The sequence below is a fragment of the Leuciscus leuciscus genome (genome assembly GCF_965113295.1).
Source record: "Leuciscus leuciscus genome assembly, chromosome: 25".
Lineage (NCBI taxonomy): Eukaryota > Metazoa > Chordata > Actinopteri > Cypriniformes > Leuciscidae > Leuciscus > Leuciscus leuciscus.
In genome coordinates, this window is record NC_138724.1 from 22,043,236 (window position 1) to 22,062,899 (window position 19,664).

At 36.5% G+C, this 19,664-nt stretch overlaps 1 protein-coding gene and 2 long non-coding RNA genes across 3 annotated transcripts in view; 2 read left to right on the top strand and 1 right to left on the bottom strand.

The window, feature by feature from the left end:
* Nucleotides 1–1,523, bottom strand: part of LOC309490901 — a 9,105-nt gene extending 7,582 nt beyond the window's left edge. Inside the window, exon 1 of the long non-coding RNA XR_014202864.1 lies at nucleotides 4–1,523. This is a non-coding gene — a long non-coding RNA (uncharacterized lncRNA). The remainder of the gene's footprint in view (nucleotides 1–3) is intronic.
* Nucleotides 1–16,647, top strand: part of slc7a5 (solute carrier family 7 member 5) — a 20,064-nt gene extending 3,417 nt beyond the window's left edge. Inside the window, exons 2-10 of the mRNA XM_082160196.1 lie at nucleotides 1,535–1,660; nucleotides 8,950–9,055; nucleotides 9,472–9,516; nucleotides 9,797–9,920; nucleotides 10,079–10,182; nucleotides 10,415–10,511; nucleotides 11,537–11,686; nucleotides 12,821–12,998; nucleotides 16,428–16,647. Coding sequence (XP_082016322.1) covers nucleotides 1,535–1,660; nucleotides 8,950–9,055; nucleotides 9,472–9,516; nucleotides 9,797–9,920; nucleotides 10,079–10,182; nucleotides 10,415–10,511; nucleotides 11,537–11,686; nucleotides 12,821–12,998; nucleotides 16,428–16,483 — 986 coding nt within the window. The 3' untranslated portion in view covers nucleotides 16,484–16,647. The remainder of the gene's footprint in view (nucleotides 1–1,534; nucleotides 1,661–8,949; nucleotides 9,056–9,471; nucleotides 9,517–9,796; nucleotides 9,921–10,078; nucleotides 10,183–10,414; nucleotides 10,512–11,536; nucleotides 11,687–12,820; nucleotides 12,999–16,427) is intronic.
* Nucleotides 16,648–16,676: 29 nt separating this feature from the next.
* LOC309490906 lies at nucleotides 16,677–19,257 on the top strand. Its single transcript, XR_014202870.1, has 2 exons — nucleotides 16,677–18,466; nucleotides 18,517–19,257. It is a non-coding gene; the product is annotated as an uncharacterized lncRNA (long non-coding RNA).
* The last annotated feature ends 407 nt before the right edge of the window (nucleotides 19,258–19,664 follow it).

Sequence of the window (19,664 nt, forward strand, 5' to 3'; positions counted from 1 at the left end):
CACACACAGAAAGGCCTCATGGTTCATCCAGGACTCAAACCGGGACCTACTTGCTGTGAGGCAACGGTGCTGCTACCCATTGAGCCACCATGCCACCTATATTCATACAGTTATAATCATACAGTCATACAATATAATTTTATGTATTTTTGTACATTTTGTACAAATATTATGACTATGGTATATTTATTTATTGAACAAAAAAATATGACAAAATAATTTTAAAATAATTTTTTTGTTAATTCGTACAGCCCTACACAAAAGCATAGCGAACCAGTGGGAAAAAATCAGAAAAATTGCAATTAAATGTGTTTTCCTAAATCGTTACCCACACGGCTATCAGCTCAGACAAATTCAATCAGTCTTATTAAAAAATTATGTCACATAGTCGTCCAGTCAATAGGCTTTCTGTTAAAGGGTTTCCATCCATGATTAAAGTAATCCATACAGCTCCAGGGGGTGAATAAGGCCTTCTGAAGCAAAGCGTTTTTGTAAGAAAAATATAAATTTGTACAACTTTATAAACTATAGGCCTAATCAATATACTGGGCAACAAACTCAAGCTCCTCCGTCATTTCTCTTTAAAAATTCTCGTTTTAGACTTCTAATTCGTGACCAGTGTTTTGTTTCGCTCTATCCTCTGCGCTTCCGCGTTCATCAATACTTCATGTGTCGGGTCAGAGTTCACTCTTCCGCCAGAACTAGACTTGCGTACGGCTATTATCAGAAGCCAGTGATTATAGTTTATACAGTTAAAAATATGGATATCTTTCTTACAAAAACGCAACGCTTCGCTTCAGAAGGCCTTTATTATCCCCCTGGTGCCATATGGGTGAGTTTTATGATGGATGGATGCGCTTTTTTGGGCTTAAAAATCTCAGGCTCTATTCACTCCCATTATCAAGCTTGGAAGAGCCAGGATATTTTTTTATATAACTCTGATTGTGTTTGGCTGAAAGAAGAAAGTGATATACACCTAAGATGGCTTGAGGGTGAGTCAATTATGGGATACTTTTTATTTTTGGGTGAACTAACCCTTTAATCACATTGAAACGGAATTAACCAAACAAAAAGTAAAGTAAGTGGATGGAATAACTAGGGCCGAGACATTTGAGTATGATTCAGGTAATCGTTTGCAGATCCACCCTGTAATACAATTAGAACCCATTAGGCAGATTAATGTGTCCTGCAGAATATTATATTTATATTCATTTGAACCTTACATTTGGTGCTGACATTTTCAAGATCGGACAGATATTTGACCGCACTTTATTTGATGTCTGATAATAAGTAAGTACAAATTTGGCAGCCATGCTATTTCATTAGAAAAATGACGCACTAGCGAGCGTGCTGCCACGTGTAACTAAACGTAAACAGCGCTTTGTGAGCGACGCCTCCTGAGTTCAAGCATGGCTGACAAATTCCCTCCTAATTAGTTTACCAAGTATTTAGGTTAACTTTCTCTGAACCTGTGTTGTGAAAGACTAAAAATAAGTGCCGTTGGTTCTTTTTCTGCCTCCTTCTCTCCCCATAGTGTTGTTGACTGCTATCAACTGCTACAGCGTGAAGGCCGCCACAAGGGTCCAAGATGCCTTTGCCGCTGCTAAGCTACTCGCCCTGGCCCTCATCATCATTATTGGATTTGTGCAGATTGGCAAAGGTGGGTAACACACACAAACACACCTAAATGTCCACCAGCAATCAGTCAGGTAACAAGTGCTGAAGAATGTAATGGAAAACAGCCAAATAGCTGTTATTTTGGCTAATAATGGTGTTTCAATAATATAAATTAAAGAAAATACATATACGTGTATGTGTGTATATATACATATATATTAGGGATGCACCGATTGGGAAATTCTGGGCCGATACCGATACCGATGTTTAACATAACAACTTGGCCGATGCCGATGTTTTTTCTTTTTGTTATTTATTCCTTCTTTTGTGCCACGGAAACATACAAGTCTTTCGGCTCTTGATCACACTATCCTAGAATGAGCACAAATTCAATCAGACCAATTTATGAAACAAAAAAAACCTTTAATGTCACTTTCTGGTTGACAGTTATAACCTTATTTATAAGTTCTTTTTCAGTTGTTATGAAGAGCAATATGAGAGAGAAATTTGGTAATCATTGTCTGACCCAACAAAAAAAACATTATAATATTCATTTTATTTTTCGTGTTCGCATTTATGAGGGAAAAAACACGGGTGAATGTTCATACCAAAATATTAAATTTTAAGCGCGTACGCGCTCTTCTGCGAGAGAGAGAGAGAGAGAGAGAGAGAGAGAGAGAGCCCCGACCGCGCACGCGCTCTCACTCACTATTCAGAGCGGTCAAGCTTCCCCGTACTTTTTGACAAGAGTCCTTGACAGGGAGGCCAGAGTTTCTTTGCAGCTCAAGTCGGCGGCGGTGTGTACAGTTAACGCTCTATCTGTTGACGGCCCTGAGGGAAAAGCTCCCCCCACTGGAAGAAGCAGTCGCCGCCCATTTGTGTCCTCCTGCGCACCCATCAAAGCCGTGCAGAACGTCTTCAGCACTCGCGGATCGTGCATACTCCGCCGCTTCTTCTGCTACACACCATATGGTCGTTCTTTTCTCGAGAAAAGGAGTTTTCTCATAGAAAATAAATAAATAAATGCGTCATTGTACCCAGCACTTCTGAAAATGCACTTCCGAATGCGTCTCTGTCCCCAGCATATCAAACCAAACTGACGCCCATGTGACATCGGCGAATGTCATTTTTATTTCCCGATGGCCGATGGCAGTTAACGAGGCAAATATCGGCCGTTACCGATGTTCAGCCGATGCATCGGTGCATCCCTAATATATATATATATATATATATAAAAAATTGGACCATGTCACACGGTAACCACAAGAACCCATATGACAAGAGGGAATGTATTATGTTTAATGTCTAATATGAATCAAGGTTTGCATGGTCTTTGAAACATTGAGACACTGTTTAGATTTGCTATGGATACAATATACTGTTCCAACAAGTTTCATTACAATGTTGCTTTTGCGCTTTGCTTAGCTGGGTTAAAAGTATTTGCAAGTTACACCAAGTTTGACACCATGTTCAGTTCAACATCAAAAGAGCTTTTCCATGAAAAGGGTACAAATTTGTGTCACATTACTTTTTTAAATCAGTTAATAGATAAACTATTAGCTAACATAAAATAAACATATCGTTATATTTTTAAACGCATCAAATATCCTACCTCAGAGGTTCTGGACTTCTTGACTGTATCCAACAATTAAAATCACACATTATTAAAAAATAATTTCAAAATGAAAATCACACAAAATTTCATAATCTCAAATTTGACATAGATTTAGTGTTATATTGCTTTAGCCATTGAACCCTTTTACAAAATATATGATGAAACCATTATTTTACTATAATTTATAGTAAATATAAATACAAATATTTGATCCCAAACTATCTAGGTCTTTAAAAAAAAAAAAATCGAATCATTATATTGTATTTTGTTTACGTTTTAATTTACTTTCATTTGAATATATATATTTTTCATTTTTATATTCAATTTACTGGTTATTTCTTGAAAATAATGTATATGATCGTATATAAAAATAAGGTTTATCAGCAGTCTTGGTTCAGCAATCTCGACACATGCCTCAGGCACTGATACGTCAGCACTCCATCACTTTTAGGGCTTTCTGTTGCCTGGACTCAGATTCAGAGAATTGGACTCAGAAGTGGACTGAATTGTAGGCCAGCTGAATGTGGAGCCAGAACAGCAGCTCCGATTGTTTGCCATTGAGACACTAAAGTCTGACAGCAATAGTCTAGAGAAATAGTGTGCAAACAAAAAGAAAGATTTGTAGTACTATAGCTGGCAGACCTTACCCCCCTGCCTTGACATGAACTACAGTAGTTTCTGTTTAAATGGCCACAGTAACCAAATGGAATTAACATCAGTGGTTTCACAGAGAATAACTTTTACATGAATACATTTAGCAGATGCATTTTTGGGTGCACTGTTCCTTTATGTAACTTTTTTGGTTGGGTTTCTCATTAGCTTACTGGCATAAGCTCACAAATTCAGAAAGGAACAAGAGGATTTCACAGTCTGAGATGGAGATTAAGAAAGGTCCATTCACTTGCTGCATGCCCGTGTCTGCTGCACAAACAAAGGCCTGAAGCTGGTATCATTCAGTCAGTTGTGAGTCAGCGAGACAGGACAGGTTAATTCGTATGGATTATTAGATTATTAGATCTTTTATCTCCCCTCCACCTACTCTCGCTGCCCACAGCAGTGGACATGTAGTGGCAGACAGCAAGATGGTTATTGAAAGAAAGAAAAATGGGAAGGAGACGCTGTGCTACTTGTTAATCACTGAATCCGGCAGTATGGGAGCCAGAACTGTTTTAATTGGCCTGTCGCACCCAAATTTCGGCAAGACTGCCAAAGTTTGGCCTTGCCTTTGGGTGTGGGTTTCTTTGATTGGTTAAGCCTTTGAGTGTGTTCTTTATTTGCTGAGGATGCCACATGCATGATAGAGATAGAGTAAATTTCAAATACTGAGGTCTCAAAAACGAGTACTTAAGTGCTCAGGGGCGGGACCAGTCTGGACAGGATGCTGTCTAACGCTAACCAATTACACAGTTTCTTTTTTTCTGATTGGTTATTGTGGCAAAATACCGCAATAACCAATCAGATTTTTCTTTTTCTTATATTTAAACAATATAAAAAAAAAATAATATGCCGATTTGGTGTCCAAGAAACATTTATTATTGTTCTCAATGTTGAAAACAGTTGTAATGCTTAATATTTTTGTTCATTGATGAATAAAAAAAAGCATTTATTTGAAAAATAAAATGTTTGTAAAAATGTAAAAGTCATTACTGTCACTTTAGACCAATTTAATGCATCCTTGCTGAATAAAGTATTCTTTTTTCTTTTTTTTTTTTTAAATAAGCAATTCAAGAATGCACGGTGACAATCTTAAAAATACTGAAAAAATATTAATAAAATCTCATTAAGCGTTGCGACATGCTCAATGAAATAGTTGGTGAATGAGATGAGATGTTAAAATAAATGGAAATGTTATTTTAGCAGATATGTGCATGATGTTTAGAATGTGATATTCAGTTAGGGTCTAATGTGAATTGCATATTTAGCGTAGCAGCATAAGATTAAACTTGATAAATGCGTCCCAATTCTTGTACTTGTGCACTATTTTGTTGCCTTTTTTAAATGGTGTGAGTATTGTTTTCACACTGAAAAAGTACATTTCAAATACCCAGAATGTTGGACATTTTGCATTGTTGCAGCTTTTCTTACGTAGCTGAGGAGATTCTAATGATGGATGAGTGCACAGTGTATAGTATAGTATGCCATTTAGGACACAACTTATGTAAGTCAGTTGTGAGATGAGTTGATTCCATCCATATGCCTATGCAAAATGTTTCAAATCAGTCATGTGTAGCTTTCAGTTTTAGTTAGAATGCATTAGATGATTGTTCATGTTGGCTGAAGACAGTGAGGCGGCTGGCTAGCTATTGGGCGTATTTGTGGGCTAGCTAGATAAGCAAATGCAAAATGATTGTGAGAACAGCGAGGCCAGAGAATGATGCCTGTGTCTTTGATCCATAGATAGACACACCCTCCCTGTCCTGAGAGAAGTAATATTTTATAACATATGTTGGTAGAAATGTCCTAAGATATCCGTACGGCTAAAATGAAAAGACAAGTGTCCTATTTAATTATGTATGAAGTCTTGCTGTTGAAAGAGCTGTTTAATTCACAGTGTCTTCCTCTGACATTTCCTCTGTCTGTGTCAGTTTCTATGCACAAAGTAGCTTCTGTTTGACTGCTTGATAGACTTATCTCACTTAGAAGACCAGAAAAGGTCTCAGTGTGTATCTTAGTGCTTGTGTTTGTTTTGAGAAAAGCACTAGTGCTTAATACCACTACGTTATCACACCAAACCACCCAGCCGTTGGTAAAACGAAGCATACAACGGGAGACCTTGTGGTTTATCAACCATGGTGAACTCTTCAGGGACTGGGACTCCGCCCACTCCCCAGACTCCACTCGCTAATTAACATAATCATTGGTGGGAAGTTTTCAGCTTTGGTCTTTTTGCCACTGTATTGATAATTTTAGTTGAGAGCTGAGTAATGATGGGTAAAAGGAGGAAACAGGAAATGATGCAAGCTGTACTCAATCTGAGCATCGTGGCTCACGCTACAATAGACTTGCCATTGTGTTTATAATTTGTTGTTTTGTTTTTGGATTTGTTCATTTGTACACTAAAGTCATGCTGGGTTAAAACAACCCAATTTGGGTTATTTGGCAACCTAGCATTTTTTTACCCAGCTGGTTGGGTTAAATGTTGTCAACATGCTGTGTTGTTTTATTAAACTCAGCTATTGATTATAAATAACTATATTGCTGGCTTAAAATGAACCCAAAATACGTTGAAAATTAACACACAGAAACAACACAGGCAACAGTAATAATCAAAAGCTGAACATTTATTAATAAGCAAGAACACCCAGAAATGCACAAAAATATAGTCAAGAGTAAAAACATGTACATGTGTACGAGTAACAAAGTGAAGAAAAGAACGTCAATTCAACAATTATACAGCTTATACAGTTCAACGAAATTGCTTTTTAAAAGTAAAATATTTAATAACTTGTGTTTGAAAACAAATTTGACCATATTTAGCTTATTTTTCAGACTAAAAGCACTATGGCCTAAACTCGCTGCAGCCAGTTTTCAAAGTTCTCTCTCCTCTCCGCTTCAATTAGTTTTCCTCTATTTTCCTCATATATTCCTGTCGTAAGAAACGTTTAATTTACTGAAGTAATGCACCAATTCAGCGGCGTTAAGATCTCTCCTGACGAGGATGGAGAAGCCCACACTCTGTGTAACCCATCAGATGGGTTGTTGTAGTAAAGCCACCGCTGGGTTGTTGCGTCGGAGGGCTGTATTGTTTCAAATAACCCAACAAAATGACTCAACAGGCTCAACCCTTAGAGTGTAGGACGCTCGACGCACTGAACCGGCTCCCTTTCACACACTGAGCTGTTGCCTGTTAGAAAAGTGTGTGTTCAAGGTTGCGTGTTGTTTTTAGGAATTCTTCAGATTGAATCTTTGCTATGTAAGCTGAGATCTGCTGTCGAAGCATTTCTCTTAGACAGAGATTGGGCTGTTCTGTGCTAGCATAGTTCTCTGAAGCTCAGGTCTGAGCCTGTAATACTCAAGTTTATACAAAGTTTATACAGGCTTTCAGTCTCGTTCTGCGCCTGATTGCCTCGGGCCTACAGTCTCAGACACACACACACACACACACCTCGCCTGTCGTGTCATGTGACCTGGTGGCGTTGGCCTCCATCGATCACACTGATTCACATGAGCTCGCCTTGGGCAGCAATCGTTCTAACAGCGCAAACATGCTCACAAAATTACTCTCACAATACATTGCCATAAGACAACACTTTACAATAAGTACTTAATTAATCTGGGTAATGTTCATTTCTACATATACAAATATATTTGTATAGAAGTGTCTTATGTTCACTGAATACAGTTAATTTCTAAATATACAAATATATTTGTATAGAAGTGTCTTATGTTCACTGAATACAGTAAAAAAAAGTAATATTATAAAATATTATACCAATGTAAAATGACTGTTTTCTATTTTAATATATTTTAAAATTAAATGTATTCCTGTGATGGCAAAGCTTCCTTTTTCATGTCACATGATCCGTTAGAAATCATTCTAATATGCTGATTTGTTGCAATGTTTTTGTTTAATATTTTAGTAGTAGTAATATTTTTGTGGAAATTGTGATACATTTTTTCTGGATTTTCTGAAACACTTATTTGAATTAGAGTTCTTTTCACTTTTGATCAATTTTAATGTGCTTTTGCTGAATAAAGTAATTAATCTTACTGACCCCAGACTTTTGAACGCTAGTGTATACATAATATATACAGTATATACCCCAGTTGCCATAGTTAACGATTCATTTACTATGGGGGAACAAATAGAAATATTCTATTGATTGTCCATTTTTTAGATTTAAGAAGGCTGTGCTTATCATGTGCTTTACTTTCTTGGCCTAAAGGTCGTTAAACCTAAAAAATATGCAAATTAGGACATTAATTCAGTTGATGCTATTGTGTTAAAGAGTTGCTCAGGAATGAAAGAAGAAATAACCACACACTCTCAAAGAAAAGAAAGAGCAAGCAAGAAAGAAAGTACAAGAGAGTCTTCACAGAAATGATATCTGGAGTACTCAAGTTGCAAGTCACTTTTTTATGATTTAGTCTCAGATTCTTCTGTTCTGCATATACATTTCTTTAAACCTGTGAAACTAGTTATTTTCGGACCCCTGTTTCGTAACCATAAATTTAACCAATACGGCGTCTACTTTTAGGGAAGCCCTCGTCGTACGACCCACAGGCTTTGGAGAGATGGATGCATGTAGATGCTTGGTCTCCCCCGGCTTTCTCATGGAACGGATAGAGAGCGGGCCTCAGCCTGAAAAAACACTGTTCATCTGTTGATCCAGAGGAAATTCACAGGCTTTGGGTGTTCAAGAATGTGCAAACCCTCCGTTTTCTCTCCGGTTCTTGTTTTCCCATCACTCTTGCGTTTCAGTTGTGTCATCTGCGACATTGAGCCTCATGTGCCGACCTTCTGCCCACAACCAGCCTTGAGAATGTCAGCATGTTGATTTTGAAAATTCATCGTATTATGATAGCAGGAAACAGTCATCCAACTTAAAACTCTTTCCATGCAAGCTTGTTTGTTCCTCTCATGGGAAATATGGTGGGAGTTGAAGAGTACTCCCCAGATATTATGACTTGTTTGGGTTGTTTATGTTACATAATGTTCCTGATAGTTTGCAACAGCACTGTAATCTCATGTTTCACGCTGATTGTTTCTGTTGCAGGTGATACTGCTGATCTTCTGCCTGAAAATTCATTCAAAGGAAGCAAAACAGACTTTGGCAACATCGGATTGGCTCTTTACAGTGGGCTGTTTGCTTATGGAGGATGGTGAGACCACAGAATTTCTCTATATTTGGGGGAAACTAGGGTGAAAGCAGGAAGAGTGAGACTTTGACTTTTAACAAGGGAAATCACTAGTAAAATGTAATGCTACACCATGTGATCCAAGATCAGAGTCTTGACTACAACAACGTAGAAGAAGGTATTCTGATGAAGTAGACCCATCCACTGTGGACGGCTGGCGCAGGAAGAAGAATTATAATATCCACAAAATTTTACACTTCCCCTTTAATTAGATTTCAAAACTATTTGTCGGTCATTCTATAATTTCTCTGCATCCTCTTTCAAATTATTTTAGTTTCTTTTTCTTTATAGTTTCTACGTCTTAATTTTTGGCTTTCAACAGTTGAAATTGTAGGAGAGCATTTTTTTAATGTTTGCATTTACCTTTTCCTTTTTACCAGGAATTATTTGAATTTTGTCACAGAGGAGATGATCGATCCATACAGGTAAGTCAAAAATATATATATTTTTTCCTCTTTTTAGGGAGCAAACGTTTCAGTCCACTGGAAAGATCTTATGATTAAGACAGCTGATATATAGGTACCTTCACTCACTAAGTAAATTAATCATGTCAAACTGTGAATAGGTCATTTCTACAAAATTAGATGCTCAAAAACCAACTGAGTGCACATTAGGTCTTTAATTACATTTTTAAAAATTTAAAAGCATAGTGAAGTTTTTGAGAGTAGTGGGTTATGTTATGGTTTATGTGCTGGCGTTTTACAGAAATCTGCCTCTGGCTATCATCATCTCGCTTCCCATTGTGACCGTTGTCTATGTGCTGACCAACCTGGCCTACTTCACCACGCTCAGTCCGGAGCAAATGCTCTCATCTGAGGCTGTTGCTGTGGTGAGTGTCGCCACATAGACAAATTCTATTCCATATTTAGCCCAGTTACTTTTATTAACTCAATGTGTTTATTTAGCAACTCAGTTACTAGTTTCCTTTTTATTAATGTTTATTAAAGTTACATAATAATGATTAAGTTGTTTTTTGTTTTTTTTCAGGACTTTGGAAACTACCACCTAGGGCCAATGGCTTGGATAATCCCTGTGTTTGTGGGCCTGTCCTGCTTTGGCTCTGTAAATGGCTCTTTGTTTACTTCATCTAGGTAATGCACACATACACTTGTTATAAATATCCTTTGTTGAAAGAGGTCACATTAATCAGATCACTTTACTTTAACCATACAGATTAATCAAATAAACAACTTAGTGTTGTACTAAAGTCCCCCTGCAGGCTTTTCCACTGCTAAAGTTATCTTGAAACAGATCTGTTATGCTGGTTAGTATCAGACCTAATGCCCAAAACGGTCTCTTGTGTATCTTTCTCTTTCCCTTCAGGCTGTTCTTTGTGGGCTCCCGAGAAGGTCATCTTCCCAGTTTGTTGTCGATGATCCACCCTGATCTGCTGACCCCTCTGCCTTCGCTTATATTTACTGTAGGTGTCCACAACCAAACACATCCCTCATCACTATGACTTTCAAATTATGTCCAGTTTCTTAGTGAATTATACTTTCTTTTTTTCAACGTATTTTAACTTCTGAATTTTGAACGTATTTGAATTTGTGAGTGAATCATTCCTTTGAGTCGGTTCTTTTCAATGAATCATTTTAACAAGTTCAAATTTTTGAGTGAATCATTCTTCTGACTTGGTTCAGGTTCTTTTCAATAAATCGTTTTAACCGGTTCCAATTCTTGAGAAAATTACTCGAGCCAGTTCTTTTCTTTGAATTTGATTTAATCAGTTCTAATTTGTGAGTGAATCATTCTTTTTAGCTTGTACTTTTCAACCGGTACTTTTCAACTTTGTAACCGGTTCCAATTTTGAGCAAAACGGTATTTTGAGTCAATTTTTATTTTATTTTATTTTTTATGAATTGGTTTAAGTGGTACCAATTGTTGGACAAATTAATCTTTTGAATTGATTATCCGGTTCCCATTTTTGAGCAAATAAATCTTTTGAATCAGTTCTTTTTGATTAATAATTTTAACCAATTTTTGAGCAAATCATTCATCTGTGTATGACATCAAAGTACCACGAGAGCGATTAGAGAGCAGACGTCTCTGTACGCTTTCGAATCGCTCTTGCGGTACTTGATGTCATACACTGATACGTCTGTGCAGCACTGCTTCAAGTCAAACACCTAGTTATTTTGAGAATCTGCTTAATTTTTAAGTGACTCATTTGAGTGATCATTCTTACGAGTCGATTCTTTTCAATGAACCGGTTTAACTAGTTCTAATTTTTGAGTGAATCAATCTTTTGAGCAAGTTCTTTTTAGCGAATTGTTTGTACTAATTCACAAATCAGAATGAATTAGACTGCATTTCACTGTAAAGGTCAATTAACACACAAAGAAATGTTTGACCCACATAACCAACTTAAAATAAAAGATTGCTGGATGCCAAATAATTGGCAAAATAGAAAGTTTAAACCACCTTTTCTTTACTTTCTCCCCACAGTGTATCATGACTCTCCTCTACGCTTTCTCCAATGACATATTCTCTGTCATCAACTTCTTCAGCTTCTTTAATTGGCTTTGCATTGCCATGGCGATCCTTGGCATGATGTGGTTACGCTACAAGAAACCTGAGTTGGAACGACCAATTAAGGTGAGCCAAGGGGGCGGAGAAAACTACTTTTGATTGGCTGAACATCTGTAAGTGAACACAGATGGACTTTGTGAGGGGGAACAAGGTCATACTTTCAAATCCATGAGAAGTGACCTGCCATAATATGTGTTCTCTGCCTAAATCCGGACACAGCCAGCAAGAGAACGGTAACACACAGGCCCTTTTGTGCGCCTCTCTCATTCATCCACATTCTGTCTCCGGTCATCTGCTGGACACAGAGGGATGTTCATCAAAGAAGATTTGGAGGCACTGGAGTGAAAGAGGCCATTTGCTTATTGCTCATAATCTTTTTATCTCATTTTCGATCTCATTAGGGACAATCCATTGTCTGTTGGTATTTATTACTGCCTCCAATGTTGTCTTTAGACACTTTACTGACTTCATTGATGGTTTTAACTATTGAAGTATCAAACATCTAGATGGTAGGAATCCTTATAATTCACTAGAAATAAGGAGTATTATAATATTTTCAAAGAAAATGACTACTATTCAAAAGATTGGGTTGGGTGAGATATTAATACTTTTAAAAATGGCAAAAATGGTCTTTTGTGGCTGTTCAAACACATTCGACTACTTGAGCATTGCAGCACGAAAGCAATCCTGTTGAATGTGTTTTCATCTACATCTGGAAGAGGTCGAAAGGGGACAGGCTTAACTTTTTAGACTGTATTTAGCATCGTCCACTTGTTGTCCGATTGACCAAAACGCATCTTAATACCAGGCATAAAACCGGATCAGTCCGGCTATCACAAAGAGCAAGATTCTACTCTGGGGAACTTTGTGATGTAGTTGTAAAGAGAAAAAAGACAGGAGAAGGCTATAAAAAGATTTGCTTTGAACCTTGGAGCACTGTGAAGTTCATTGTATATAAATGGAGAAAACACAACACAACCCAAACATCAAGGATCAGGATGTCCTACCACACTGAGCAGCCAGAGAAGAATGGTGATTGTCAGAGAAAAGGGCAACATTAAGCTGTAAACTTCTGCAGTGCGTGTCTTTCATATGTGAAATAAATGTTCCATAATAAGCATACTTTATACTTTCCGACAGCACTTTAAATAGACTTTTGATCACATTTTCAAAGCTTTCCCCCCTCTCTCTGTCCACTAGGTCAATATTCTGCTGCCCGTTTCCTTCGTACTGGCCTGCCTGTTCCTCATCGTGGTGTCCATTTGGAAAACCCCTGTGGAATGTGCTATAGGATTCGGAATCATCGCCACAGGAGTTCCCGTCTACTTCTTCGGCGTTTGGTGGCAGACCAAGCCAAAATGGCTCTTGCACATCATCTGTGAGTGTCTCTCCTCTTGTGTGCTTCATGACAATGAGAAAAAAAGATGGTTCTAGACAGTTAAAACTGCATTCTTGAAATCTGAAACACTATTAAGGTTTTGAAGGCTAACATTGTTTTTAACTGACTTTGAGTGCCATTCTTACATCTGACAAAGTTAATGTTTAAATCATACTTGTGACTACACTGCTTTTCATGACAAAATGAGATATTTACAATGCATTTAACCTCCATAATTTGACATATTTAAAGTGTTAAAAGAATATTTGGCCATAAATAGTTTAGGGTTTGATGTGGCTTGTTTTTATCCAATGAGATTGGATTGGATTGTTAAAAGTGGGCTGTTATATTGCTATTTTTTTAGGTCCAACATGGTATTTAAAAAATAAACACTTTACAATAGAATGCACTAATGAATCAAATACAAAAATAAAATATAAAATAAAGTTAAATAATACAATTAATTACATGCTATTTTAAATCTGTGGTACTCTCTCTCTCTATATATAAAAGTTAAGGGTCTGTAAGATTTTTTAAAATGTTTTTAAAATTAGTCTCTTAGTCTCACCAAGGCTGCATTTATTTGATTAAAGTTGCATTCCGTAACTTTTTTAGGTTAAAAATGATCCAAAATAAAAATTTAGCAAGTACATAACCAGCCAGTGTTCAAAACGATCTGCTTGCCTTAGCTCGATTCAAAAGCTTGTAATAATATTTTTAATTCCATTGGTACTGGTGGATTTCCGCTGGTAATTCGAGCATGTCTTTGCGTCATTACGTCACATCTGTACTGTGGTAGATTTCTTTTAAACGTACCTGACCTAAGTCTACCTGGGTCTCGTCTACAATCGACGTTAGTTTCTTATAATATTTATACTCTAGCGCGTCTCCTTATCGACGTCGGCTGAGTCCCCTAACTCTAACTTGCTGCGCTGCAATAATAAACAGACAGACTTCAGCAAATGTCCTTTAAATGCTTTAATCACGGCCGGGAGAGTTCTCGAGCATTTCTCAGAGAATCTCACCCAAGAAGAATACATCAGGGCCCGTATTCATAAAGATTCTTTAAAAGAAAACTCTTAATTTAGCTTAAAAACTTTTACGTAGGAGTCTTAGCTTAAAAGCGATTCGGGACCGATCTGAGAGCAACTCTGAGGAAAAGCCAAAAACGTTCATCTTAGTAAGGAGGCGGGGTTGACCCCGTTGCTATGTATGACACAATCTTTTGAAGACTGTGATTGGTTGGTTGTCCAAGAAGGAAACAAAAAAAGTGATTTTAAGTATAGGGTCTATTCTAAGCCTTCACTTTGAAATTACATGCGTAATTTGTCCTATTTGACCGTTCTCACACACACACACATTATATATGTGTATATAAATCCTTTTTATTTAATTTACCATGCTGTTAATTTCCTATAAGGTATTTGATTGGCTTAGAATGATAAAAATTGTTCCACTCTTTCCAATTACACTGATTGCTGGCATGTCTATTTAAGTGGTGGTTTGAATGTTGGTTTTAATGTATCAAACATGGAATTTTCCCAGTTGCCAAATATCGTAATGTAGTGATTACTTTCATTTCTGGCGCTATGGCATTTCTGCGCTGTATCGGAGATGTTAGCGTGTCTCTAATAAGATCAGTCACAAACATGATCCCTGCACGATCTAATCTATAGCGTCTTATTAACTCACTGTTATTCATTGTCTGCAACACATTTCTCCTCCCTCTTCGTCTTTCTGCCATTTTCTCCTCTGCTAAAGAAACTCTTAAGCCTCTTAAAAGTCCTCGTCCGTGCTCCTAACAATTTTGACCTTAAGACCTCTTTTAAGGGTTAAGATGCTTTCTGAATTACTTTTTTCTTTACTAGGATTTTTTCTTTAATTTTAAGAGTAAACGCCCACATTTCTAAGAATTTTCTTAGAATTTTGTCACTAGGAGCTACTCTTTGCATTAAGATTCTTTATGAATACGGGCCCAGGTGTTTTAGGATAAAGACAGACACAACAATAAGATCAACGTGACTAACTCATGTCTCCTTCTTTCAATATGATTGGTTCAATTTGTAAAAGCAAGGCCTCTTTCACCCTCTGTTACTGGCATGAGCAAAATTATCTCGAATCATCAGGAAAAAAATAAAGAAAAGGGTTAAGTGTTCAGTTGATTACTCAATATGTCATGAGACAATTCTAGACAGTATGTTTTTGATATTGTCATGGTCAGCACTTCAGAATTTTCCATGGACACAATATTGAGAGAACATTTTGGTACATTTTGTTCAAATGTTAGAGTGTTAGGCCTAAAAGGGAAGTAAGGTTTAGATGTTAGAATCATGGTTAGTTTGAAAGATAGTTTACTATCTTATCTATTAAAAATCCATCACAGTACACATAAAGAAGGTGTCCCGGCTAATATTGCGTGTGAGGATGTTGGAGGTGGAGGTTATAGCCTTTTCTCACAGCACTTGATATAAACGTATCAATTTGATGGCGGATCCAGAAAGGTTCAAACGACAATCACCAGTGACAACTGGCGATTCACCCGTTGTAAAATGCAAAAGACTTCGGACTTCGGAGTGGCTACAGAAAAAAAGAGACTGCAACCGGACCCAATGCAAAAACAAGGATAAATATCGGAAGGGCATTAAATGTAGTCACGCAATGCTGATGTTGTCACCATTAACAATTTGAGAACAAAGTATAATTTGCACGATTTGACGTGATATGATAAGCGATCGTTAGATTTAATCAGCGCAATTTACTGCAATGCTTTTTTTCCCCTTAGTTGGTCAGAACAAAAGTGAATGTTACTTGTTCGGATGACATTTTGCGTTAAAAATTCTTATGTTGGTCATACTTCCAAAACATAGAATCAGTGATTCCGAATGCCAGTATCCACACCGGCGCGGTGACTGACAGCCACACATTCTCCTCAAAACATTGGATTCATCCGCGCTGTGCCGTGCCGAGGCACAGGAAGTTGATAATTCCGCCAATAACTGCAATTGCAGATTTCGAACAGAGATGGCGACAAAGAGGAAAAACTACGGACTGCAGCTTTAAACATCCAGAAAAAACTGTAATATTGTGAAATATTATTGCAGTTTAAAGTTGCGGTTTCCTACTGTAATATATTTTAAAATGTAATTTATTCCTGTGATCAAAGCTGCATCATTACTCCAGTCTTCAGTCACATGATCCTTCAGAAATCATTCTAATATGTTGATTTGCTGCACAAGAAACATTCATTATTATTATCAATGTTGAAAACGGTTGTTCTGCTTAATATTATTGTGGAAACCGTGATACTTTTTTCAGTGTTCTTTGATAAATCAAAAGAACAGAATGTATTTAAAAGAGAAACTTTTTATAAATGTCTTTACTATCTTTTTTGATTAATAAATATATATAATGTTTATTTTTTCTGTCCAGTCTCTACCACGGCGACATTCCAGAAACTGATGGAAGTGGTTCCTCAGGAGTCCTGAAGACCGAACGGAGCGACAGATGCCTCATATCCACCTCAGACTCCCTTACTGTATTCCTCGTCTGCCTCACCTCTCCTCATGTGAGCCAGGAAAAACGTCTTATCCTGCTGCCCCAGGCAACATCTATATTAATCACCAGAAACCAGAATGTCACAGGAGCATTTCAATTGAGTATGCATTTCAATTCAATATGCAATTGAGATGTAGATTTTGTCAGTCCTTTCACAATCAAATGTATCACGGTATACGTTCCAGACTTTATGTTCAAGTTACAAGTTTTCAATCAGGATTTTCTATATATTTTTTCAACCATTGGCGATATGTGTCGTATCACCGTGAGTGGTTTGCTTTGGTCATCCCTTTATTTTAGGGCCTCGTATGCGTGCAGTAATATGATCATAAGCTTCCTGTGTCGCATATCGCCAGCTTTTGTTTCAGAATGTACGCGAGGAAAAGCGCGTACCGAAAATGCTTGTGGAGAGGCGCCATTGTCTCTCTCAGCAACCGGAAACATGATTCCCACCTTACTATTACAATATGTTTTATAATATCTACATTCATTTCCTTTTCTGCAGCAGATTTGACCTGTTTGCAGTGCCTTTTTCTGCCGGTGTAGAAATGTATCATTTTTTGAGATCAACTTGAAATGACTTTATACTTCGACAGATTTATTTTTGATAGCTTAATGCATTTTTTTTAACTGCTACTAAGAATTTCAAGGAATCTCCTTTTTTGGGTCATGGTCCTCTAATTGGATGTATCCAATTCTTTATTATTATTATTATTATTATTATTATTATTATTATGTAAGGCATAGACATACAGTATTCCTAAATTCAGAACCAGAATACCTATAGCCTTTCTGCTTACCTCAGTGAATAAATAGTACATTACACTCATAGACCTGGATATGTATTTTTATGCCTAATTATGATTTATGAAGCACAAAATGTGAGGCGCTGTTTGTCTTATTTCTTTCAAGTACATTTGTAATATTTAGCACCTTTTTTTCTGCGTCTATTCACATAAATACGTGAAGTACTTAACACTGGACCATCTATTTTATTTCATTCCCCTTGTATTTTGGCAATTATTTAAACCAAGCAAATTAGCTTGGTAGTTGCGAATTTTTTTAAAGAAAATTGTCCGTTATAATTATTTAAAACAGTTTGTTGCTTTTATAATACGTATGGCCTGTTGGCTATTGTGTCTCTTTATTGTACCGTAAAGGTATTGTTAAAAATCCCCTTACCGAAGAGATTTTAGTGCCTCATCAGTTTGTGGACTGATTTTGCTGTAAAATGCGACATGCAACATTGTGTTTCAGTTTTAGGCTGCATTCGGACGCAGTGTTTTTGGATTATCCTAGTTTTGGTTAAATGGTTATTTGTTCCTATACTGGACCAAATTTGCTGTATGTGTGAATTTTTTTTGGTAAAAGTGGTGAGAGAAAAACTTGGGGTGTTTTGGGTGATGGAGGGGATGATATTTTAGGACAAATGGAAGTTGTCCTTTGATTATTATAATTACAGAAGCATTTCCTAGGCTTCTTCGTAGAAGGACTTACAAGAACTGAAATGCTTTTCTTTAATGTTATGATTTTAGCGGGTGATAATGAAGCTTTGTATTATTTAGAGAATTACAGCAGTATGACTAACACTCCAGCCAATAAGACCAATTTATCTAATTTAAATAGCTATGTAGAAATGTACTTATTTGTATTTATTTATTTGTAGGGTCATTCAGTTAGTGCTCTAATAATTTTTACAGGGCATTTTCTATAAAAAATGCTAAAAATGGTTACTGATACTTTTTCCCTTTTTTTTTTGTGAAACTGTAAATGTTTTTGTGTGTGTTTTTTTTTTTGTTTGTTTTTTTGTAACTGCTGGCTTGGTTAGTTTTATGCGTTTTGGCCGTTCATTTACTCAAGGCGTTTTAGAAGGGTTAAAAATGCAAACTTTTGAAAATGGTTTCAAAGTGTACGTTTTTGAAAACGAGTGTTATCGTCTCGGTGTAAACTACAAAAACGTGAGTTTGTGAAAACGACGTTCAGTCTATAGCTGAGTAGTTTTCTTTACAAATATTTTTTAGTCGTTTTCACCGATCCATGTGAACAGACGATTGTCACTGCATTTTAATTACGTTTGTTCACAAGAGATTTGTTGGTATTTCATTTTTTTTTTACTTTTAAATTGTAAAAAAATTCAATTTAAATAAAGAAAAACAATCTCAAAGATATGACCGATTCTTATTTGCATGTTTATGTTTCAGAATAAAAATGGTTCACTTAACTGTTTCTTTAAAAACTCCATATTTTTGCATTTACAAACTGGCATGAGTAATGAACCTTTAGACCACAAACATGAACAGCCATCTTTGTGTTACACAGACAGGCAAACCCTTTTACCCAAGGGCAGACTCAGTCTTTCGTCACTTCACTTTTCTTCACTCTTTTGAGAGAAGACTTGTTTTCTTGTGTGATCTGTAAATTCCATGTTCAGCTGATCTCTGTTCAGTCAATGACTCTGCTTGTAGTACCTGGACTCCGTTAATAGTTATAAGTATTCTGTCCTGTCTTCTCTGTGATGTGAAATACAACTACGAAGAGATCCTGTCGAGCAGTTCGTAATTCATTTTCTTTTGATGCCATGGTGATACATCTACTGTACAAACATTTGTTTAGACATTAAACAGTTCATGCTCTGAAGTGATTTTTACTTTGCCACAGAACATTGTTGAGTATTCAGAGAAATAAAACATGAATGCATTCAAAACTTGAGTACTTGTGTTTTTGCAGATTAGCAGATGTTCATTGATATAGCAGCACAAATATGTTTAAGTTAATAAATTACTAAAGTTAATAATATAGGCTTATTCATAAAAACAACCTATATAACATAATTAAAATACAATATTTAGAAATAAAATTTTAAAATAGTTTATTATGTAGTAAAATCATAGTTAAATAACTTCATTAACATATGCAAAATATATTATACAAATATTTTAATAAAAAATAAAAAAAAGCACGGCCACGGAGTCTGAATTGAAGTTTTTGGTGTTGCTATTCGATATATTATTAAACTACTTGTGACTGGCTGCCTACAAGAATGAATTCTCTCAAGAAAACTTTCTCTTTCATGAATTCTTGTAGCTCGTGACTCCTAAAAATGTGCTCATG